This window comes from Buteo buteo, chromosome 4 (genome assembly GCF_964188355.1).
Source record: "Buteo buteo chromosome 4, bButBut1.hap1.1, whole genome shotgun sequence".
Taxonomy (NCBI): domain Eukaryota; kingdom Metazoa; phylum Chordata; class Aves; order Accipitriformes; family Accipitridae; genus Buteo; species Buteo buteo.
The window spans coordinates 1475412-1501082 of record NC_134174.1 but is presented as its reverse complement, the minus strand read 5'-3'; the positions used below and the strand labels follow the sequence as shown (position 1 = coordinate 1501082).

The 25671-nt window shown below is 45.7% G+C and overlaps 1 protein-coding gene across 8 annotated transcripts in view; it reads right to left on the bottom strand.

Annotated features, from left to right (window-relative positions):
- NRF1 (nuclear respiratory factor 1) overlaps nt 1–25671 on the bottom strand; it is a 74372-nt gene that overhangs the window by 31679 nt on the left and 17022 nt on the right. Inside the window, exons 1-11 of one of the 8 annotated variants that reach the window (XM_075024528.1) lie at nt 23184–25169; nt 22687–22728; nt 22330–22558; nt 20098–20212; nt 17050–17176; nt 16328–16468; nt 8156–8314; nt 6924–7121; nt 5074–5175; nt 3015–3164; nt 1620–1777 (exon numbers count right to left, since the gene is read on the bottom strand). In XM_075024528.1, the coding sequence (XP_074880629.1) occupies nt 1620–1777; nt 3015–3164; nt 5074–5175; nt 6924–7121; nt 8156–8314; nt 16328–16468; nt 17050–17176; nt 20098–20212; nt 22330–22552 (1373 nt within the window). In that variant the 5' untranslated portion in view covers nt 22553–22558; nt 22687–22728; nt 23184–25169. Of the gene's footprint in view, nt 1–1619; nt 1778–3014; nt 3165–5073; nt 5176–6923; nt 7122–8155; nt 8315–16327; nt 16469–17049; nt 17177–20097; nt 20213–22329; nt 22562–22686; nt 23124–23183; nt 25170–25671 lie in introns of those variants that run through there. The other 7 variants (XM_075024523.1, XM_075024524.1, XM_075024529.1 and 4 more) reach the window with 7 other exon arrangements.

Below are 25671 nucleotides of genomic sequence, written 5' to 3'. Positions count from 1 at the left end.
CAATGCTGCCACAGCCTTCGCATCTCTCCTGAACTACAAGCTGTTTGAACAGACTTATCACAGGGCTTTCCTGGGTATAAACACAGCTGATCCTGTCTTGAGGCACAGTAGAGACTAAATGATTTGTTGAAGGTTCTTCCATTCATATTTTCTAGGAAACTCTCTTTAGTTCTAACAACACTTCTTTTTACTAAGGATTCTGAATTTCTTCAGCTAATACAGGGAAAGGAACAGCTCATTGCAACCTTAAGAACTAAAAGTAGTAGTGATGGGATGAAATTAAAATCAAAACCCCACTGATGTTCCAGTCCAGAAAAACTTCTTAAAAAAAAAACCCATAGAAAAATCTATTGCCTGGAAATGTGCAGGATACAAATCCTGCAAATCGGATTCTGGGAGACAGGGCTTTTTCCTGCAACTCTGTGCCTAGTTACTTTAGCTTTTCTTCTTACAGCATCCTAAAAAGATCACTTGTTTTCAAAAGTCAATTTTACAGTGAAACTATTAGCAAAGTCCCAACTACTTAAGCAACCTCATATGGTAGCAGAAAAGAATATATCTGATGGACCTGAATCTGGACCACAAAGAGAAGAAACAGTTCTATGTGTGGTTGTGATTCAGCTGCAACAGCAATTTGGAAGCAAGATGTTGAATGCCCCCAAGATCAAGGTGACTGTTTTAGTAATTTGTGTATATAACAAGGTCTTGGAGCTTTACTCTGACCATCAGCAGTATGGAATTGTGCCTTGTCCTAACTCACAGCTGCTCAGTCAACAGCCTCTAGACCAGAATCCTGATTTGAATGAAGAAAATATTTTGTCTACACCTCAGCAGTGTGAAACCTCCCATGCTGCTGGGGCCAATGCTGTGTTTCCTATAGTCCTCCTGCTCTCTCAGGGTGCAGCTGCAGTGTGCCACAGCCACTTCCAGTTTTTAAGAACAGCAGGCAAAGCTTCAGCAACTCACCAGAGCTGAGCAAAGACACTGCTTCCTGCTGCATGAACCTGTAGAGAACTACACTGCAGATCTTGGTAACCTGAGTACAACTAAAAATCTAACAAAGCTCGTTCCAAGATGAAGAGACAGCATTACTATTGCAGCTCATTCACCTTCTACTTCAGAAACACGCTTGGGAGAAACCCCCAAAACACTGGCCTCTGGAATAGATTCTAGTTTCTAAAGAAAGACTGTACTGCCACACCACAGGGAAATTCAGCCTTAGCGTTTGGTAAGAAACCATTAATAATACTGAGGGAGACCCAGACCAACATACTTAAAGGGTGCTATTAGCACATCATGACTCTTGCTTGCTTAGCAAGCTTAATTCTGTAACTGGACCCTTGCTGTACAAATAAGATCATTTAGAGGGTACAGTTACTACCCATCTTTTCCTCTTTCAGGAAATTTCCGTGTCAGTGTTCTTCTATGGTTACAGTGGAAATCAGGAAACTGTTCTGCAGGAAACTGTCCTGCAGACACCTGGACACAGGCTGACATAGGAATTTGCTAAGGAAAAGCCTCTACTAGGACTTTACACAGTGGTCTTTGCACCATTAGAGTGAAAACCTAGAAGGAAATGTCAGGCACGCATGTTTCAAGCCTTCATCTCTCACCCATACCTGTTGAGTGCCATGGTAACAGTGGCTCCTTGTTGCATCTCCTGAGATGCTGCCACCGCTGCTTCTGCTAATGATGCCACCGCCTGCGTGGCCTCTGATGCCTGCGTCGTCTGGATAGTCATCTCACCCCCCTGTAGCGTTGCCCAGTTCTGCTCCACCTATGGGGAAAAACAAAAAGAAAAGCCCTAGGATAGGATGTTATCCCATGAATGCACAGTTGCTTCCTAAAATGAAAGCCAAATAGTTTCAAGAGGTCTTTGCAGAATCCTGCACATGCTCTGACTCTGACAGACAGGGAAAAAAGAGAGGAAGCCTGGGATCCACCTCAGAACATTGCTGGATCCTGCAACCCTCTATCAGCCATGAGTGAGTTTCTCTAGTCAGCCCATGATTTTAGCTGCTGTTCTCCATATGTTCAGTCTTCAAACAAGAACCTTAGTTTTCTTACGGACATGGAAAGTGTGCCCCATAAACATCTGCAAAGCCCCTCAACCTCCCACAAATCCCTCTTGTCCAGCCACGTCCACAACAAAATGGGACAGTGTTGATCATTGCTGTACTCGGATCACTGCCTGCCAGCCTGGGCAGTTTATTAAGTAGCTTCATTTCTGCGGTGCTGGAACCCCAGTGTGGATCACGTCCCCAGGGGAAATGGGCTGCGCTTGCCTCACTGTTTCGATTTGGCTGCACCCATCCTCTGTCATTTTGGCGAACAGCCCACGTTCTCATTCAGGATTTATTTGTACAGCACTTGTGAAGTTGGATGGGTTTGAGCCAACTTTGGAATCTCTTTGTGTTGCAGCAATAAACTTAATAAAAGAAGATGGCAGATAGAAAGTACTCTGTTCATATATTTCAGGTACTTTCAACTCCTGTACTTCAGACCTTTACGTAGATAGGTTTCATATTACTTAAAGTTCACCCAGTCTTGGTTGCTCATTTTCCACCTTGCCCACGTTTCTCCATTTGGGACTTCACAGCTCATGAGATAATGAGTGTACGGCCACAAAATCCACCAGGATGTGAACTAGAAATAGGCATTGGACCAAAAAAACTAAAGAAGTGGAGCGTGAAGGCCCATCAGCTGACAAATCCTACTGGCTGCTTTGCAAGATGAAGATCTTCCCCCACCCTCCCATCACTGTTCTCATCCCCATAAATGTTTCAGGCCACTCACCATCTTGCTGAGACTCACAAATAAGAATGCCGTAGAAGGTGATGACAAAAAAAGCCCTCAATTTGTTAAGATGGAGAAAGCTAAAAAGTCCATAGAAGCAGAGCTGGTGCAAGGGTCCCCACAAAAGGACAAGTAAATTTTGCTGCCCTTGTACAAGAAAAGGGTTAGTCCCATCACAGGATGGAGAGGGAGAGAGAAGCTGTCGCGCTCTCACTCACATCTGCTATCACACACTCTTCAGCAGCTGCCAATCTGGTTTTCCAGCACTTGGGCACAAGCAAAGCTGGCACTCGTCGTAGCTCTTTAGCCATCCCCAGCCGTCTGACGTTCAAGGCAACTGCTTCATTCTCCTGTGCCCAGAGCTGACCCTGGGCAGAAGGATCCAAATTAGGGAGGAAGCAGTGATAGTGCATTGCAAAAAGGAGAAAGGAAATTGATTTTAGAAAAGGCAACATCTTTTAGGAAAGATGCAACCAGGTTTGAGTGCCCAGAGAGGAAGAAGTTGCAGATGGTAGAGAACTTGAGAGAGTCGAATCGAGTTTGTGGTACTTGTCAGCCACCCCAAAACTGAACTGAAGCAAGCCCGACCTGGGAAAGGCACCCTTCCCACCACCATGCAGAAGAGGAACAGACATACATTTTTTCAAATACATGGCAACACACATTTGAGCGGTAAGGCAGGTCTCCACTGTGACATACAGAGCCCCGCAAAGATGCCTAAGCTGTTTCAGAACAGGGACGGAGTAAGGCCTCAAAAAGAAGGGGGTCTGTCCAGGCCCTTCTCCATACTAGCAGGAAGGTTGTACTGCTGAGATACTAGTAAGCGTCCCTGCTCCATGCTGCTCAGCATCCTGTAAACACATCAATTTACTCAGAGCTAACTCAGATCTTTACAGAGCAAGAGATAGCAGGACAAAAATGTCCCTAGAGAGCCTGCCAGCAGGCTGTGGATCTATCTGTGCAGAGAAACAGCACCCATCCCCAAAGCAAGTTTACTTTTGTATGTTTGTTTTGTCCAAGATATCGCTTAGACATTGCGTTCACATTAGGAATTAGATGCCTGTGTCCCCTTGATTTCTACCTGTGCCTTTGAAAAATTTCTTTCAGATCTCAAGAGATACAAACGGCCCTTGAAAACCCTCAAAGCAGCTGCAAAGTACTTCAAGGTCACGGCCCCAGAGCCAGGCTGTTTCACTGTGGGTCTGAGATGGAGACAGGGTCTGGTGCAGAGCAAAGCTGTTCTGTGCTGCCACCTGTCGCTGTGAAAGCCCCATCCACGCAGAGCAGAGCGGACCAGACCTCGCCACTCCTGCGCACAGACTGTCCGCCCAGAAATTCTGGCATGCAAAGGGGCAGAAAGCGACCTGCAGCCTGATTTAAAGGTGGGTTTGGGGGTGAAGAGGGTAAAAAAACAAAACAAAACAAAAAACAAACCACAAAACCAAAATGACTTTAAAAAAATCTCCACAATGTTCCTTGAACACATACAAAAAAGCCTTTATTACTCAATTTAAAAAAAAAAGTGGAAAAATAAATGCATGTAAATTTGAGTATTCAGATTTTGGGATTTAAATGGTCTGCTCAAGTCCTCAATAGAAGCAACTTTGCCAAGTTGTAAAGCAGTAGAAGAAACTTTCACAGTAAACAGAACAGTAACTGCAGTATCTCCTGTTGTCTCTATACTACGGTGCATTTATACAGCTCTCTCTGGGATTTACTTGCAAACCTCCCTAAAAGCTGCAGCGAGGGAACAGTCCCATTTCATCCAGAGATCAGTGGCCAAAGACTCACAGGATTTGCCCACAGCCATGCAATAATCTTTGCTAACCACAGGCTCAAAATATCCCAGGCATCACTCCCAACCCTGAACCGACAAAAAAGCATCCAGGACCTACAGCACACACGAAACAGTTATTCAATATGAATACACAAATGTGTACTTGTGTGTGTCATTAAGTCTCTATCTGCTACAGCAGATCTCACAAAATAAATAATCTATAGGAGATATAAAATAAATGTATGAAATTCAGAACTGAGGCTTCCACCATAATTGCATTTGTACAGTCCTGAGTCAAAATGACAACAGTTCAGCACTTTCTACATAAAATTTTAGAGAGTCTCGTGTTCACATGTATGTTAACCCTTAACACTGCAGGGTGGGGAAGCAAGGCTTGGTGTTTTCTGTGAACTACTTAATTCTAGAAAATATTTAACTTTATTGAAGCTCAGATAGGACAATTCTGGCTTGTGCATCATGAACATGACCCAGATCCTTACCTCTCCATCAGTCACTGCAGAATAATTGACTTGTGCGACGGTAACTGTGGTAGGCAACTCTGAGGCATCGGCCAGCGTGGCAACTGTAGCACCAGTGCCAACCTATGGAAGTCAACAAAATGCAGCTGAACACATTTGTTATTGCAGGAAAATGTCCACATAATTCAGGCAAAGGGACACTCAAACGCTCTCAGATTAAAAAGCATTGTATCTGCAGAGAATAATAGAAATTGCAGAGCTCACAGAAAATACAGAGCTGTCTCGAAGGGCTGGGCGAGGAAATCATATGCTAGACCCATGTTAATCTATGGCAGCTTCCAGAGAGGATATGGTCCAGAAGCAAGTTTTGCACAGCCCTTGTGCTGTCCCCTATGTTCACATAGGAGACAGAGTCCTCGCTATTCTCCCAGCTTCATAAAAAGCAGCTGTGGGACACTGCTGCAATTCCCAGGTATGACTGTGGTGTGCAGGTGGAACCAACACACTTCTCCTGTGGGGTGGATGTCACTTAAAAAACCACCGAGTAGTCCTGGATCTGAACACCCCGCACATCAGCCCTCATTTATAACGCTCCTTGCTTACCATTCACTGGGTCTCTCGTCTCCAGGCACTTGGCAAACATTAGCTCATCCTCAATACCCCATTGCCTTTAGAAATTACCTTTTTCCCATTTAACAGGTGGGAAAAGACAAAGGCAGGGAGATGTGCAGCTTTGTTTCTAAGGAGAATTAAACCTATAAATGCCAGAAAGTCAATGGGATCTCATGTGCCCGGCACCTAAAAGAACACTAGTCAAAGGCATAATGTACGTTAGCAGGTGAGCAAACAGAACCAGCTTGGCCAGTCTGCTGGGCTTTGGTGGGGGAAACAGAAAGCTGTAACAATCACTGAAAAGCTTTCATTTGAAAAAAAAAAAAAAAAAAAAAAAAAAAAAGAACCACCAAACAAATCCAAAACAAACCCCCACACCATGTTTTTATCTTGATAGTTGTGAGATGAGAATAGCCAACAGAAAATTATGGTTGAGACTTCACTAAAAACGTGATGCTTAAGAGGGACAAACCGCTGGGCCAATTACGTATGAGAGGGTGGTGGTGGTTTGGAGGCAGGGGCACAGGGAAAACTAAGGTTGAAATCTCACACCCATGAGGAGCTCTTGGGAAGTTTCAAGAGAGCGCTTAAATTGTCCACAGCCTGAGCTGTCAGAACCTGCCTCCCCACACGGGGAATACAGGGAAAACAGCAGCACTGCTGAGCCACTGCCTGAACCCTTCTGCCCAGAATCCACCCTCTGTAAAATGGTGTAAGAGGCATCCTTACTGCAAGGGGCATCATGAGGATAAATATATACTTGGTGTGTGTAATTATATGTATTACACTTCGGGTGTAAGATGAAGAACAGGGGGCACAGAAATACCTAGTGCTGTAGATTAAGATACGTTTCATGCCATTAAAGAAAGGCAGTCCCACCACCTCTCCTCCCATCACTCCATCCCATTGCCATCGCAGGCGTTGTATGGCCACATGATGAAATGTATTTGTTTTTAAATGGGTTTGTTAAATCCAGGTCAGATCCCTGAATTGCTTGATCAAATAGCTGCAGAAATGCTTGTACTGCCATAACAGGAGAACAAGGGATGGGAGTGGGGAAGAGAGAGGATGAGACTGCTTCTTTGGGTGGGAGCATTGGGTTAACAAGCCCGTGGCCTAAGACATACAGATAAAGACAAAATTCTTGAAGGACAAGTTAAGCTACCAAAAGGAGTTTGCTCTTAACCACCTCCCTGACGCAGGCAACTCAGTCCCGAATGAGCCGTGCTGGAAATGGAAAGCTGGAGGGTTTCACTCACCTGGATGAGGGACACGGTGCCATCAGGGTTACTGAAGGTTTGTACCACTGTCTGTGACGGCACCAGGTGCGCTATACTATGTGTGGTTGTAGTCTGCTGCTGTGTCTGCTGATCCTCAAACGCGTAGAGCAGGTCTTCACGCCCATGCTGCTTGTAGCAGTTCTTCACGATAGTCCGCAAAGCTTGGGTCCATGACACCTACCAGCAGAATGAAAAAGAGTGAAGAGTCAGTGTAAAAGTTTTCTGAACCACTGCAGTGTTGCTACTGCTGTGATTTGCACGCTTATCTTTACTGGGTTTTATTGGGTCATTTTCAACAAATTCTTAAACAAACAAAACGCCCCAATATCTAATCCCTCTCTCCTCATCCGCTCCTTTCCCCAAGACTCAGAAATGACCCTGGAGAGCTATTGCATTGCTGTGTCCTGATACAGAATGAGCTCATCTGGCCAAGGGAAAGAGAAGCTTCTCAATGAAATCTGTTTCGCCAGCTTTCAAGGAATTCTAACTAAGAGATTGGGGCCAACAAGTAGAAAACCACCCCTACCTAGGAAAGCACCAACTGCCACAGCACCATTTCCAGCCTCACAAGGCATCCCTCCTCATCCAACCAGACCTACACCAGCCTGCACAAGTCCTGCCCCTTGAACAGCCTGGTAGCTTTCTTTGATTATCTTTGTGACAGGTTGGTAGAAACATCATCTGCACACCAGATCCATGGCCATAACTGATACCCAAGACCTTTTCACCCAGTTCTCTCTTTTTTTCCCTGGCTCCACTCTACCTCCTTGACTGCTTCCCTTTAAGTACAAAGGTCCCTGCTGCTCAGGATGGGACAGTATCCCTTCAAAGACTTCAAGAGGCTGTTATACAGACTCTGTGGTAAATGACCTGCATACTTGCAGAGTATATTTGTCTTAGGCTGGGTAGGCTGCTTTGTAAGGCCACAGAGGTGAGCAGGTTCTGCAGCTAGCAAAAAGGGCACCCGTTGCAGAAAGAGATGTGGCTCAAATGCCTGCTTGTCACACAACGCCAGCAAGGACAGAGCAGACTGAAGGTTACACTTCTCTCACCTCATTGCTCTCCCAGGCTGAATGTCTGACATGAAGTCAAGGAAGGGCTGATGTTGTAGTTTGTTCTGTCACTCAAGGGGAAAACTATTCCCACAAAAACTGCTTGCAAGTCCCTGCGCTCAGTTTGAAGGCAGACAGACATAGGAGGGAGATACGCACCCGCTGCTTCTGTTCCTCTGTGCGGACATCACTGCGAACGTTGGCCCAGGGAATGTCCTCAGGCCACCAGATGGGCTTGCAGCTTTCCTTGCCCCAGCCTGGTTTCCCACGACCTGTGGAATACTTCAGCATCTCAGGGATGAAAGCTCGCAGCTGTGCCTGGAACAAACCACATAAGGGGCTTGAGAGTTTTTTTAGGAACTCCTATCTCTGGTAGTTTTGAGGTGCATAGTACAAAGTTATTACATTTAACTTCCATGGTTGTTGGAACCATCAACTGGAAGAGGCCTGAATGCTTAAGGAAGATGGACAAATACTTCACCATCTTCTCCCAAGACTCAGCTTAGTAGCATGTGGAAGAGCAGAAACAAAATAAAGTCAGCCAATTACAACAACAAGGCACAAACACACACTGTATTAACACACTTCATGGTTCAAACACTACCGTGAAGGGAGCTAGCTAACCTGAAAGGGAGAAAAAAGAAAAAAAAATCAGAATAACACAATAAAAACCCACATTTGATGTCCCCACAGTGACAGGAATTCAGACATGAGCTGGCGACATTTTACAGAGATGCTGCAAAGAGGATGAAGCTTCAGTGAGCTGCTCGAATGTAAAAAACACAATCTCACACATACACTTCTCCACCCCTGCAGAACATAACACACACTGGACGAATTTTCTGAACCTACTTTTAACTTTTGCCAGGGTGGGGACACCTTTCAACCTGATTTTACTTCTCCTTAGCACCCACAAAAATTGATCAACTAGTGACTGCCTTTACCATCAGGATACAATACCTTAAAAATAGACTTGCAAAGCAAATCAAGCAGACGCCGCCAAGAGCAAGTAATATCCTTAGCGTTATCAAAGATAATACAAAACTCGCACAGGGTTTTATGACACATTTGGGTTTTGTACTGGGGACTGCCTGGAGCCTCAGGAAAAGGCTGGTTCAGCTGCAGAAACAGAGCAAGAAGAGAAGGAGTGCTCACGACCACATACGTCAGAGAAAACCATGTTAACTTAAAGCTAAATAGCTGCAGTTAAGAACACCTCCCTGCATCCCTTCATAACTTTAACAGCAAGTTATTTGAGCTTGTGACAGTACCACTGGGAGTCCTTGGGCCACCTTACAACCCTGAGATGCCTGCATGTTCAGGGCTCTGGGGCACAGCCACAGAAGAGCATGCCGGAGCCAGCATCGGTTGCTGCCACAGCCACGATGTGGTCCCAGCTAGCAGAGACATGGGTCAGCTCACGGAGGATCTTCTGCCATAAGAGTGTCCACTCCCCCCAGCCACGATCCTGCTTGAATGACATCAAGGTTCTAGTCTGGATTTTGTATCCTTTGGCTCCAAGCTGTAAATCAACTCATTTACAAGCTGCCTTTTCCATGTTAGTATAGGGAGTATGTACTAAAGTCCTCTCCAACATCTGCCAGATAGAGGAAGGGAGGAATGCTTCAGAGGAACAGGAGACTGCAGATTGTCCCTGTGGTCTCTGCAAAAAGCCTAAAGCCCCTAAGCACGCTGCTAAATGCAGTGGGATCTACAGAGGCTCTTTCAGATACAGGACTACTCTTCAAAGCCAGCGCCCAATTGGAAGATGTAACGTGGGCCTTAGCTTACACAGTTAAATAGAAAAATTGAACTGTGTTTTGGTAAAAAGAAAGCAATTTCTTTGTATGCATGATTTATTACATTGCATACAGCTTGCAGCAGTGCCTAGGAACTTCAAAGGCAATAAAAATCCAGTATACTTGTGGGTCCATATATAGCATATCTGCTGCACATCCTAGAATCATCCCTGCTCAGAGAAGCAGCTGTGTTTCAGTTCCTCCACTCCATGGACATCCTGAGCCATCTCAGAGAAGCCATACCAAAACCCTGAATTATAAATGGAGACACAAAAAACACTTTGGTGCCCTTTTTCCCAGCCCAGGACAAACCTGTCCATGACACATCTTCCACTGCAGGGCCAACAGTCACCCTGACATGCTTCAGGTTCCCCAGATGAGGTCCCGTTTATTCAGATAAACCTGCTAATGGCATTGAGTTGCCTGGTGCAAAAACAGTTAAAAGCTCCTTCCCAGAACTGCTGTGTGCAGGCCACGCTCCTTGTTACCAGATGGATTAATTACTGGTCCTAGGGAGTTCAGTGGCTCAAGCTACTCAAGTCACTTGTTAAGGAGGGTTTGCTTTTAATCCGCCAGGGAGACAATCAGCAGTGGCGTTACAACCTGCTCCAGCGTGAGGACTTCTCTAATTAGTGCCATAACGAGACCTCACCCAGGCAGCTTGCAGGGCTCTGACACAGGCTGTGGCACTGAGACAAAGACCCCACATCTCTCAGGGCACAGCTGGGAGGAACCGGTGCAACCGCTTCATCTGCAGGAGCCACACATTCTGCTGACTCCATCCATGAACCACCTGAAAATCAAACCTCTGCTAAAAAAAGACAGCAGCACACTCCAGTATGCACAGCTGACAGCTCTGGAAAGGGCTCATATAATCTCTAGTATGGAGGGTTTGAGAGAAACTATAAGAAATGTTTCTTTGACATCCTTTGGTACACAGAGCGAGTGTCTTCTAAGTTTAATGTTAAAACTCAAGTGTTACTGGTAGCGACCTAATCCTGATTCTACTATTTACAATGGCCCAAAGCACGGACAACTGCACTCCAGTGCTGGAAACAAGTTGTCCTGCGTGCAGAGCACCCAGCAATGCTCCAGCCTTAAGGTTTATGCCCTGCTAAGGAAAGTGGTTTCTAGAAGAGAGCAAAACCTGTGTTGGGAATTTTCTACCTGTTCCCACAGCTCAGCCTCAGGATCTCCAAAAAGCAGCACCTGGGAAAAGCAAATTGAGTCCACACAGGACCTTGGCTGCACCTCAGAGTGGAAGAGGGCAAAGCAGCAATTGCAGAAAAGCATGCAGGTGTTTTGTTCACTGGCCTTTATTTTTGCAACAGCCAATTTTAGACTAAATGTTCTTTAAGTTTAGAAGTTCCAATTAATGTTTAAACATTCAGATTAAAAAGCCAGGCATCTATCAAGGCAGCAACCAATCTGTCACCATGAATTTCCTGCTATGAAAACCTGCATGGCCCTGACTGAACTCTGCGAGGTCTCACTGCTGGGTGCTTTCTGGCAGGCAGGATGAGAGCGGGCTTGCTGCTGTCATAAATTCATCACAGCAAAGACGAGGTGCAGGGTCAGCCTGCGTGTCCCCAACAAGAAGCAATGGCCCTCAACAGATGCAGTAGTTTACGCCTGGTCACAGGAATCGAACCCAAAATTAACAACCCGGTCATCAGTGCAAAAAGCAGGAGGTGCTATGGGTCTCCTGATGGAAGTGTCTGCTCACAGATTTACTCTTTATGCAAATCTTTCTTCCCTTCCACTCTGAAACCATGGTCAAGTCATAAGAAGGAGTGAGCAGAGTAGTTCTAACGTTTCAGAGGGACACACCTGGGGACCAGGCTGTCCGTCTCAGGATCACCACCTCCTAGCAGAGTTTGGAGAACTGAGCGCTGGACACGACTGCTTGTTCTTGCTGGAAACGAGGCACGATGCAGGCTCTGAGCTTACATGCTGTAAAAGCAGGCAGCTGCCTGCATGACAGCTCAGAGTATACACTCATCCCTGCATCCAGTACCTTGCAGCACTCACTACCCTTCTCACTGCTGGAACAACCATCCAGTGGCAGAGCTCAGCTGCATGGGGGACCCAATTCCTAACTCTGGGGTGCCTCCACTGCAAAACAAAGATGCTTCCTCTGCCACATGCCAACAACCTGCTGGGAGAGCAGAAATGCAGGCTGTCCCCATACCACACCTCTGACGTGGACCAGAAGGGAGCACCAGCAAGACTCACACCTGGGTGGTGGTATCCAGCACTGCAGGATTGTCCCTGCCCCTCCATGGAGAGGATCTGACAGCCGCAAACTGAGTTTAGTTACCGTCTTTCGGTGCTTGGCTTCTCCTACATACAAACTGTCACGTACATAAAGATATCTGCTGTTTCTGATAAAGCTTTTTGCAGGCCAGTATGCAAACACACGTCACGATTTTTGAGAGGCCCAGATAAACTTTGTTGGCTTGTATAAGCAGACTGCAAATCATAGGGGCATATTAAGTTAAAAAAAAGTCAGATTAAACAACAAATCACCTGTTCAGAAAAGCATAAACAAATTCTAGTGACCTTGGTGAGAGCTGACTGAAGCATCGACCTCAGCATTACCCAATCTTACTCCTTAATCATATCAGTGAGCAACCGAGAACAGGTTTAGGGGCAAACTCAGCTCTGACGTATAGTGTCAACGTAGCCAAAGCCTGTAAAGCAATGAGGTTTCTCTGTGTAATGGCTGCAGGGTAAGAGCCCCACTGCAATACTTTTTTTTTCTGCACAGCCGAGGTGGGTGACGCTCTCCATTCGCAAGTTTCTAGAAGCATCTTTGCTCAGGCTAGTAAAGGCTTTATTTCCCTCAAGACCACCAGGGAAGCAGAGCAATTAAAAGGAGAGTTATTTTCATCTCTTCGTTGAGGAGCTAAGGCCTCTACCACCTGCCTGCTGACATCTGCAGCTGTTGAAAGCAGAGGCCTCGTTTTTCCACTCCCTGCAACACACCTCTTAATTGTGCTGCCCAATTTATATTTATAAATACTTCAGTTTTCCTTAGGGCTTTGTGCAACTTAGTTGAAAAAGCTCATTTCTTGTTAGCAAATACAAAGAACTATATTGGCAGCTCTGGGAATCAAGGTTCCTACAAAACAACGATGGCATCTCTAGCAGTTCAACAGGTTGCAGCAATGTGGGAGTCAGAGTTATCATCTACTCTCTCAAACAAATGTATTTCAAATTGCAACTGTGGCAAAAAAAAAAAAGACAGCATGGTGTCCTCATCATATTCAGCATCTCTGTGTTTTGTTTCTATTTAAAGTTTGCCCACAAGTCTGGCAAAAACTATATAGCAGCTGGACGCTTTCAGCAACAAAATCATCTCCTAAGCACCTGTCCTGGTTTCATGTGGGATAGAGTTAATTTTCTTCCTAGTAGCTGGTATAGTGTTATGTTTTGGATTTAGTATGAGAAGAATGTTGATAACACACTGATGTTTTCAGTTGTTGCTGAGTCGTGTTTAGACTAAGTCAAGGATTTTTCAGCTTCTCATGTCCAGCCAGCGAGAAGGCTGGAGGGGCACAAGAAGTTGGGAGGGGACGCAGCCAGGGCAGCTGACCCAAACTGGCCAAAGGGGTATTCCAGACCATGTGACGTCATGCCCAGTATATAAACTGGGGGGAGTTGGCCTGGGGGGCATCGTTGCTCGGGGACTAACTTGGCATTGGTCAGCAAGTGGTGAGCAATTGCGTTGTGCTTCACTTGTTTTGTATATTCAAATTCTTTTTTTTTTATTATTGCCATTTTATTATTGTTATTATCATTATTATTGTCTTCCTTTCTGTCCTATTAAACTATTCTTATCTCAACCCACAACTTTTACTTTTTTTTTTCCACAATTCTCTCCCCTATCCCACTGGGTGAGGCGGGGAGTGATAGAGCAGCTGCGTAGTGCTTAGTTGCTGGCTGGGCTTAAGCCACAAGAGCACCAAATGCAGCATCTTAGTCTTTGAAAATTTTACAAGAAGAAATACCTGCTGGGTTGTGAAAATCCATCCAGGATTCTAGTGCTCTGCCCTCAAGTAGCCTGCAGCTATTCAAAGATCTCAAACATTTTTTAAAGACATTTACAAAACATCATCCCTATATGATATGCAGGGAAACTGAGGCAGCGCAGCACTGGGTGCCCACAACATGCACGCACACCACAGTGGCTGGGCTAACTGGGACAGCAATGGTTAGCCAAACGGGGCACAAAGGGTGTGGACTCTGTCCACAGCTCAGGAGAAACCTCCTTCACAAAGCTGTTTTGAGTTACCACATTGCACTAAAAAGACGAGGGCTACTCGTAACAAGATACTTGTTTTACCATAATGCAGCATGAGACGACTTGAAATAAGAGGCTCTATGTTGCTATGCTGTTGCATCAGCAGTTTGCATGCTTGCTGACCAAAGGCCCTGCAGAACATGGAGAAGAAAAACGGTTTCTCATTTAACAGAGCCACAAGAAGCCTGGGAACACAGGAGTGTTGCATGTGGGGGTAAAAAAAAAAAAAAGCCTTGCCAGCAGCTAGTGCCTCGGCCTGGAGAGCTGCTTCACATGTGGCAATGCAGAGCAATGAAACCCCAGGGGCAACTTGGCTTGGCCAAATCTTTGTGCAAGGTTTCCTGAAGACCAAGGCCATGTCATGTTTGGAAGAAAAAAAATCTTCAACTTTATTTTTAGCTTAACATGAAAAGTATTAGTATTTTATCCATAGAATTCTATGGATATTAGTATTTTATCCATAAAATAGAAGCAGAAAATACTTCAGCCACCTTTGATGTTAAAATATTTAATTTCCAACTCTATCACAAACAATAAACAATATGCATTATAAATCCAGCTGAAGGCTTCTCTGAAGTGAGAGCTTGTCACTTTTATTGCTGCTTTGATGGCACGTGCAACATTAACAGCCAAACAGTTGATAGATCTTTTTATTGACCCTTTTATATGTGCACATATTCTGCGTACTGCAAACCAGAGAAGTTTCTCAGATGTATTACTGGATTGCAACAACCTCACATCCTGATCTCATTCATCCACACTCACTTCTCTCTCTCTCTCTCATTTCTTTCCAGCACTCAACCAGCAACAGCTCATTGTCTTTGTTCCTTCCTCAGAGCCCACGCGCTGTGGGTACAGACACCTCCAGCTTCACTATTTGCACCGTGCTAGGATGGCCTCCCTCTGCCCAAGCAAACCTCCACATAGATGTCTCCTTGTTTTAAGCCCTAGATGCTCCTCTTGCTGTTACTCAGCTTAATTAGTACAATGATGAGGCCATAAAGAAGTCAGATAAACAAGCATTTTGTTTGCCAATACAAATGAACTCAGAGCTACACACCTTTGTTCTTTTGGTGGTCTCTCATTTTACTTTAAAAGTAAAATGTTTCAATTTTTTACTTTCCCATTTCCATGGGAAACAACATGTTAATTATACAAAACAAAAGCTGCCTGTGAACAGCTCTTGGAGATACTACCTTTCACAGTGGCTTAAAAATCTAGCAACTAAGTTTTGTCTTATGTTGTCATGGCTTAGGAACACAATTTGTTACCAGCCAAGGCACAGTAGATTTCTTTGTAAAATTTTATTAGAAGTGTGAGCTTGTCTGATTCCACCTAAGCAACAGAAATGGTGTTTTGACCAGAAAGTGATCTTTCTGCAGAGCACAGAGGAAATCCGCACATCTTTGCTCTACTAGAACACCTCTTTGTATGTTGCTCAAAGCCTCCAACTTTTCCATCTTGCTACTCCCTCTGAAGAAACTGGCTTTCAGCATTTAGAATTTGTTGTGGTGCATCAGACTGAGTGCATCCAGAACCTCCTGCAAAACACACTCACCTGCATTCAGGTCCTGTACCCCAGGGGAAGGAGATTTCCCTACAGAGGAACCCTCCCACACCAAGGAAGCTTCCCTGGAGGGTCCCCTCCACTTTCTCCTAGCAATAAAAAAGTCAGCAAAGGGCTGGACCTGGATAGAAAGGGAGTCCCCCACATGCTTAGGGCAGATGACTCCCTGTCTCCATCAGAAGTATCTCACTCAGGGTCTGATCTGAAGTTAAACCATTGGTAAGGTCCCCTCTGCTTCAATCCACAGCAGAAAAGTGAGGAGGGAATGAGCTAGAGCACACAAGAAAGGTCCAAGGAGCATAAGCCAAAACGGTACGGCACAAGCAACCTTCCTGACCTCAGTGCCTAAAAATCACTGCGAAATGCAGAACAAATATTTTCCCTGTTCATAGTTTATGGGAGTTGACAAAAACAGCTCAAAGGGGAATGCTCCCAGCAGCTGAGCTCTAGTCCTTACCTGCATTTCTACTGTTTCATGTAGAAAATAAGCACCAATAACAAAGCTTCACATCTAACTACTATCTGAGCTGTTACAGTCCCACGGGAAAGAGGCGATCAAATGCATCCCCTGGAGGTGTAGACATAAGCAAAAATAACAGGATGTGACTGCAAGATGCCAAATCTGTCTCTCTCTGGTTCTGCCATGTCTGGCTGCTTACCTGGGTCATCTTGTCCACTGAGACGGGAATGCCATCGATGGTGAGGGGCGGCAACTCCGAGTTAACCTCTTGAGGTGCAGGAGCATGCTCCGCTAGTGCAGATTCCAGGTCTTCCAGAATCATGCTCTTGTACTTGCGTACCTGTGGGGAATCGTTAAGCTCAGGTAAACAAGGTAAGGAGCACCAGGAGAGGTGAGGGCAAGGATGCAGGGCCAGTCACCTTCCCCAAGGTGCTGTAGAACAGAAGAAGCAAACAATGCCACAGCTGGCAAGAAAAAACACCCACTGGCCCTGAAGACTTGGCTGCATTGAAGAGCTGATGATGAAACATCAAGTAACACTGGCAAGCGGAATTATTTATGGGATTAACAGAACAGTTCTGAGGCAAGACTTATGGTCAGGATCTGCTCCATTTACTCTCTGGTCTGCAATAAGGTGCAAGCACTGACAGCCAAGCTGAGTTCAAACACATCATCACTACCTGCTCCCTCTGATTTTTAATCCAGGGTATTCAAACCTGCTGAGATGTGCTAGGCAACCATTCATGCAGAGAAGACAGGACCTCAGTGCTACCCTCATGTCCATACAATCTGAACTCCTGTTTCCAGGGTTTTAAACATGACTTTCAGATCACTACTAGGTTTGCAAGGCTGCCTGGAGCAGAATGAAACCTGCAGAGAAGGTGAGCAATTTATTATGTAGTTTTTCCTAGAAACACCTACCACGTTCTCCAAGGGTGCAGCACCAAATACTTTAAAGACAGGATTGGGTTTTGAGGGTGAGATGCACAGAACAATGGCCTGCTGCCCCACTCTGGTGGTGTACTCATCCAGCGTGGCTCGGAGCTTCCTGAAACAGAGGCATAAAACAGTGAATAGGTATCGGCTGAAAGCCCCGCAGAAACATGACCCTTTGCATTGTAAACTCTCTTTCTTAATGCTACCCATTCAAAAACCAGGTGAGAAACAGAGCCCCAGCTGGTCAGATTAGCCACATATACCACTTCTTCCTCTGCTCCCGCAGGCCTGCTGTGTTCCCTGCAGTCACCCAGCAGCTCAAATATCAATTATTCTCCCTTCTCTCCTTTTTCCATTGATGTAAAAAGTAGAGAGATCACCAGAGCAGCAAAGCTAGGACAGCAAGAGTCTGCATATCTGCTCTGTCACTAAGTGTATTACCAATACAAAACTTGTAAAGAACTTGAACGATTCAACAAGAGGACTGCAAACACAGGTTATTTTACATCCAGCCTCATAACTGCATTGCAATTCTCTAGTACCAAAGTCCTGCTTAAACCAGAACTGTAAGAATTCAACCTACAACTACAGGACAGGCAAGAATGAGGAATACTGCAATAGCTTGGCCCAGGAAACCCAGGTATTCAGACATCTGCCACATCAGCAAGTCCCTTTGGAACAATCTCTCTATAGGAAGAAAATGTTCCATCATATACTTTCAGCCTCTTATTCACTTTTAAGCAATGCAAGAGAATGTGTCAGAAATGTTGGCAGAAGCTCATAAAGCAAGAGAGAAGTAGCGGTTATCACCAGATAACCTGAGCACTCCATAAGGTGACAGTTTAATACCTGCCCTGGTCATTTCAGAACCTGCTATTAGCAGCAGACATGTTGCCAAAAAGCACCAACACCACCACCAGGTACGCAGAGACCCGGAATCAGAAAATGTAACTTCCCACTCAATTCACAGTGGTGTAAATATCAAGCACAAACATTTCAAACTGATCAGAGTGCAAAAAAATGATGCATTTTGTCAGTAACTTGCATGTAGTTCAATGAAGTAGTTGCATGAAGGGAGAAGAAATAATTCCTTTAAATAGGAGTTTCTTTAAAAATATATTGTTTGTAATTTAAGAGGGAAAAGAATTTGCTCTTCAGAAACGTTGCAATAAACATGGCTGAGTCAGCAGAGTTGGGGGAAGGAAGGAAAAGCAGAATGGAGCTATTAAAAAAAAAAAAAAGTAGTCCACTCCCAGGGAATATTATTTAACACTAACCCTGCTCCACTTCTTTCCAGTTTGATCATGTGCAAAGGGTGTTGTGGGACTCAGCAATGAGTAAGCATAATAAGGAAACCAACTTAATTTCTCACCAACTTTACAAGAGTTAGACTAGGAGAGAGGGACAAAAGGTGAAACTCTGGCCATCACTACTGGGACAGGGAGGGAGGGATCACTCACCAATTACTGTCACGAGCAAAACAGACTCAACTTGGGGAAAATTAACCTAACTTTTTACCAATCAAACCAGAGTAGGGTAATGAGAAATGAAACCAAATCTTGAAACACCTTCCCCCTACCCCTCCCTTCTTCCCGGGCGCAACTTCACTCCCAAATTCTCTAACTCCTCCCCTGTCAGCAGCACAGGGGAACACGGAATGGGGGTTGGGGTCGGTTCATCACACCTTGTCTCTGCCGCTCCTTCCTCCTCAGAGGCAGGACTCATCACTTGTCCCCTGCTCCAGCGTGGGGTCCTCTCTCCCCAGGCTGCAGGTGGAGATCTGCTCCCCCGTGGACCTCCCTGGGCTGCAGGGGGACAGCCTGCCTCACCGTGGTCTTCCCCACGGGCTGCAAGGGAATCTCTGCTCCGGCGCCTGGAGCATCTCCTCCCCTCCTTCTGCACTGACCTGGGGGTCTGCAGGGTTGTTTCTCTCACATGTTCTCACTCCTCTCTCCGGCTGCAGTTTCTATGCCCCAACAACATTTTTTTTCCCTTCTTAAATCTGTTCTCCCAGAGGCGCTACCACCATCACTGATGGGCTCAGCCTTGGCCAGCAGTGGGTCCGTCTTGGAGCCGGCTGGCCTTGGCTCTGTCAGACATAGGGGAAGCTTCTAGCAGCTTCTCATGGAAGCCACCCCTGTAACCCCCCTGCTACCAAAACCTTGCCACGCAGACCCAATACAATAACCCAATTAAATCTAAAACAGTTTAAAAAGCAAAATTGCTTTGTTCCAAAACCTAGTAAATAGTACCAGACAATATTTACAAATGTTTCCTGAAAATGGAATTACAGGTGATCTCTCCAGGCTTGCAGAAAGCCTGTGCAGACACTTCAGCACCAGTGCTCCTAGGTGGCCATCAGGTGGACAGACAGCCTCAGAGCACCTGTAATGCAACACCTGAAGGGCTACGGAAGTTTGCTGTCTACAAAGCAAGTTTCTAAAGCCAAAGAAAGTGTTTCAGCTCTGGCAGGTATCTCCCCTCAATTATTCTCCCCCAACACTGTGTGCTACAGGCTGAGTCAGTCTTCAGCACAGAGCTCACACAATGGGGTCCCCTGGCAAAGGAAAATCAGGAACACGCAGACTAGATTTTTTCACAGGATCATTTCATAACGCAGAAAAGACTTTTTTCATTAGGTAGATAAGTCCTTTGTGTCACCGCAGAGCTGGGATGTGGCTGTAGCTCCAGATTCTCAGGCCAGCTGCTGTTAAAGCCACTATGGATATCTTGCAAGGCATGTCTTACCATGACAGATTTAATCTGTGACTAGCTGGGGTTAAAACAGAATGGTGGATCCCACCGGAATGGTCATGTCAGTCCCAGTGATCATAATATCACATTAAAGATGAATAGAGCTGCAATTTAATCCATTTCTGCAAACTAAAACACAGCTCTTGGGTTCCAGAAAAGATGCCCAAAAAATTCCCAAGCTGGGCAGCTTCTGGACAGCACATGGTCTCACCATGCACAGCACTAGAGACAGATCGAGGATGTAGACTGAAGTGTCAGAGCGCAGGCAGGAGTCCTTACCGTAGCAAACGTGTCTGCTGCCTCTTGCGGATTGATGGGTTGGATTCAAAAACGTGTGGTCGCTTTCGTTTTTTACCCGTTGCCACGGCAGCAGCTGCTGCCATCCCCACAGGGCCTGGAAATCAAACCACAAAGGGTGAATCAGCACACACAACTCAGGAATTGGCCAAAAAGAACACTGCCATTGCCCCCCTCCCAGGGAGGGGTGCTATGGGTTCAGCTCAAGGGCCTCCCCACTGAACTGGGGTGACCCAAATTCCCCGCTGAGCTCCCCAGCAGCCGGGATCCCTCCTCTCCAGCATCAGAGTCATGTCTCAAGAGGCTCCATTCCCTAGACTGGCAAATCCCAGCTCAGTCCCAGGTGAAAGTCACATATTTCAGTCCACAGTTTTCCCTACAATCACATAATTATGTATTTTATCTTCCAAACATACTGAAAAACTCTCAAGTATGCCAAGACTTTCAATAACTGACTGCTATTGAGGAGATCCCGGTAGCAAGAGAGAAGAGACCAGGTACAACACCATGAATCCTACTCAGACACCTCAACTACAGCGCCAGGAGTCTGAGGCTTTCCCCAGGGATTAAGGACCAGCTCTGATGGGAAAGAAATTGTAAATCCAGAGCTCCTGGCGGCATCCTGCAACAGACCCCTGAGGAACAGTGGGGACCATGGCAGGGCAGTGCTATTGCTTTCATGATCAAACTCTAGACAGAGTCTATGTAAGGGGAAGTTACATTAAGTTAATTGGAAGTAAACCAAGTAACATAGTGTATGGTGCTTCCATTGGTGATCTCCAGAAATGAGTGCAGGGTCAGAGTCAAAAAGCTCTGGGGTCTAATGCAGGCTCAAGGACTTGCCTTTGACTCCCGAGCAGACCTCAGTTGCTCTGTGTGCAGTTTCTCCACATGACAGAGGTGAAGGATCACATCAGGAGTCATAAAAACCACTATATTTTTGTGTTTAACAAAGATGCAGCTACTGGATCAGGAAGTCCTAAGCTACCGATTGGTGAAACCTGGTAGACAGTAACGAAAGTTGCATCCGATGATACGTTTCCTCTAGGCAGCTGCTCTGGGAGACGGGATGCTGTAACAGACAGAGCTCTGGGTGACACTACAGAGCCAGGTTTTGTTAATCAGTAATGAACTACCTGAGCACTACCCACAGCAGGCACAGCAAGCACTGCTGCGTACTGCTCCAACGATCCTGTGCTTGTGAAAAAAGAATAAAAACGTTACCTTTTGGGAGACTGTAAAAACATTTGCTCAGGAGAAGTGAGGAAGTGCTACCCTGGGCTCTTGGGCAAGCTTTGGGCTGGATGTGTCAGCCCATGCCATGAACTGCAGCTGCCGGCCCCAGGGAAGCGGGGCTGCTCCTGGCTCACGGTGCCCACTTGGCCAGGGGCTGGAGGGGCACCCGGCAGCCCCTGTGCTGGAAGGGCTCGCAGGCAGGCGAGAGCCACCAGATGCCCCTCCTGCAACCACCAGCTGGGACTGAAAAGCTTGTGTGCTAGAAGTGGAGGAAAGAAAAAATCCTGCGGGAGCTGAGGCTGGAAAATTAATAAGCAAAGGGTGTGGGATGCTCAGTGGGGCGGTGGAACTTCACAGGTCCAGTCAAGCACATCGAAAGCTTTATTCCTCAGATAAAGTCTGATAAGGAGTCAGACAAGTCTGTGAGTGCTTATTTATCACTGCATTTTTCTACTACTGAGGTAGATCCACTACAAGGCAAATCTGGAGGACATTTGGCAGGGGCTTCACTGGAAGGAGTCTGTGATTCTGAATTACTTTCCCAGTCCAGATATGCCAGGACCCTTTGTGGCGTCTCCTTGGGAGAGGCTTAGCATGTGAGCTCCCTGGCTAAGCAGGGTTGCATAGCACTCCTGGGTTATTTTTGCTGTTGTTTATATGGGCCTGAAATAAGCTTGCTCTTTGACATATTCGATATTTTAGTTTTGTTTTTTTGAGGCAGCATTTACAAGGGACCTTTTTTATTGTACAAATCAGTCTCTTATTCCCAGTACCTCTATATTACACACAGCTAAAGTGATGCAAGATTCAAGCAGCCAGCAGACCTTGCAAAGCAGCGCTATTAAAGCCAGGGCAGTAAGGAAGCATTCAGAGCATCCCGTGGGGTGACAAGATCACCCACCACCCTCAAGCGCTGTTCACGACCTCTGCACAAACACTACGTTAGGCGAACGACACCGAGCATCCCGCTGACTTTACCTGCTGCAGCCAGGTGGGCGGTGACCTCGTCGGCAGCCGTGGAGTTGAGGATGTCAGAGTCGTCGTAGGAGGTGTCCTCCGGTGAAGACGGCGAGTCTTCATCCGCACTCAGCATGCTGTGCTCTGTGTAGGTGGCCACATGGACCTGCTGCACCTGCTGGGCCACTGCGTGGGCCTCGATGGTGGCCATGTGCTCTGTTTGGGTCACCCCGTGTTCTTCCATCAATAGCTACTGATAGAAGAGACAAAAATCACAGGAAGGGGTTACTGACACTGATGTACCGTAAGGGAGGGCAGCCAAAGGTTTCTAAGCCAGCTAGGTGAGCAGGCCATGACCAAGAGGGAACAAGAGATTACCTCCCCCAGCGGCAGTGGTCTTCTATGAGAGGGAAATAACGACTGCAACAGGAGCCAGAAGAGGAGCTTTAACAGTTTTGAAAAAGCCATACTTCCAAACAACATGGCATAGCACCCAGAAGCAGTCATCTTTGCTAGAGGAAAGGTCTTTAAGGATCTTGTAGCCCTGAGATTATGTGCCCCGCACACACTACCTGCTAAGAGGTCTGATCAAAGCTGGAACTTATTTTTGCCACTTCAAGATCTAGCTTTCAGGGAAGATGCTCAAGGGCGATACACAACCTCTCTCTTCCAACTTCAATAGCTCAGGACACAAACAAGGATGCCAATACAGACGTTTACTGGCAGCAAGGTGCGTTCTACAGACCGCTTTTGTTGCATTACTTGTTTAGAGTCCGGAAGCAGGCAAAATCATTACAACCTGAGCACAAATATTACATAAAGCATATTTATTTAATGTATCTAGTGGTAAACCACTGAGCAAAGTAGCAGCTTACGTAGTCAGCAGGGCACTGGACCACACGCCAGGAACATAAATCTGTGCAGAAGAAACAAGACAGGAGACACGCAGAATTTTCAGTGTGTGCCTACCACACATTTGTGGAAAAGGAACAGCACATCCTTAAGATATTTTTCAAACTACATTAGAAGAATTAGGACATCAACCCTCAAAAACAGATTCCCCAAAACCCTCAGGGCAAACAGCAGAAGGAAAGAGATGACCAGCTGTAGGGAATAATAAAATATTCCCAGCAAATTCTGACCCCATAAGTATGGCCACTGAATTTAAAGCGCTTGATTGACACCTTCTTCATGGAAACCTGTTCATGTTGTCAGGAGGAGAAAGCCAGGAGCACAGACAGAGACTGTAGAGTGGTCTCAGATACTTGGCTGGGTAACTGCTCTATGAACTCAGACAAGCCACCACACACAGCTTTGTCCTTCAAAAGCTTTCAATGGATTCTATCATCCGTATCATGCCATAAATACATGACACTTTGCAAATGATCACCATGACAAAAACCTCAGCCTGGCAAAATAATCACCAGGCTTCTACTGACCATAAAAAAACACATTCTGATGACCAAACCATGGAACACCATGGCAGGACTGATGAGACACTGGGACCCAGACCAGGAGAAAGTACATTGTCAAGAGGGTTATTTTGACCAAAATAACCAATAGTCATACACAAAAAAGGAGCAACTAATTGACACATGGCAAGAGAGACTATTACAAAGGTGGGATGCTCCATGGAAGAAATGGAGAATGGAATACACCTCAGCTGAAGCCACTAACATGTGGGCAAATAGGAGTAGAAGATTAGGTGGGAGGCAGAAGGATGTTAAAGGAGAGGACCAGAGTCTTGCTCTGAATTCAGGAGAGAGTACAAAGGGACAAGGCTTGGAACTTGGAGGAAAGCTGTGGAGGAAGAAGTATTTTTTGCAGCAGCATTTTAAGCAGCAGCAGTTCAGAAGTAAGGAAGCTGTTGCCATAGTCCAGACAACAAATGGAAGAAAAGGTAGGGTGGGGAGTGACTGGTATTTAGATGCATATATTTCTGCCTCAAATCTACTGACCAAAGAGCTGAAATATGACAGAAGTTATATTTCTTTTTCCACCACCAGCTGGTTTCTAAAGGCTTATTTCCATATGCCTCGAAATGTCTTCTGCAACTTAGTGAACTGAACGTATGGACATTTATAAAACAGCTCTTCCAAAGGCAGTTCCAACTTGAAGATACCAAAAATAGGGATCCAATTATTTTAGAGAGTCCTGTCCTCAAAACAGGACCCATTTTCCACATTTTACTTAAGCGCATCTGTTTTTGCGGGAAACAAAAGCTGCATCTCAAACGCAGGGCAAATATTCCCTGGACAGCACTAAGAGAAAGCTTCCCATTCAAATGCCAGAGGCATGTACGTTGTTGAACAGGGGATGCAATGAAGGCTCTGGTGTAGCAGCAGGACCAACATATTGAAAGGAGACTTGGAATGAGCCAAAGAAGTCCACTGAATACAAAGTTAAAACACTCATTACCGTGCATACATTGCAACAACCAAACCATGCTGTTCTTGCCATACTTCAGCCACACAGAGGGTGGTTGCAATCTATCACTTCATCTGGACTTGCCCAGCCAGCCAAGACTTTTGCAAACGTTGTGTTATCCCTGAAATGGCTGTGGGCAGTCAGACAGCCACCCACTTGCTCAACAGATGGTGGTTTCCCAACCACCACATCCTAGGGTTTAGGATGAGTTAGCTCCACATATTCACTTGCAAAATGAATTCATTCCTTCTGCAGCCTTGGTCTTCCCAAGAAGCCAAATCTGACCTAGCCACTTTGGCATGGTTTCTCATTTACTAATACAAAGAAATCCAGGTGCATCTTTCCAAAGTGTTACTGAACTTTCCAAAAAGCCAAAACCAATCTCCAAAGCATTTCGCCCTGCTCAACTTTGTCCAGTTAACCAACAATTCAGACCTTAGAGGCCAAGCTCCTCAGGATGTACTAGCCTCCCTCCACTGATCAGAGAGGGAGGCCACAGCGACCTGCCTTCTAGCACAGACATCATGGATTTGTAGCTAAAACACAAAAAAAGGGTCCAGATTACAGAATCCCTTTATTTTTCATGTCTGTCTATGGCTGGTTTCTCTCCAATGCTATACACACTTCTAACAACAAGAATCACATAAAATGAAGGCTTCTACTAAGAGACTACAATTTCCACATATAACACCAACTTCATTGTGGAGCATCAAAGCTAACTCCATTAATTTTGACATCTTCACGGGGGATAGAAGCAGAAGGGAACTGTAGGTATTTAGGCAGTGGATTTTCATCCATGAGATGCCAACAGTGCTCTAATGCACAGCTACATTCTAAATGTTAGGGTGGTACCAGTTTGGGTGTCCCAGCTCAGGAGAGTCAGTCTGGTTAAAACCAGGGACCTGTACTCCCTACTGAGATGGGAGGAAGGACTTG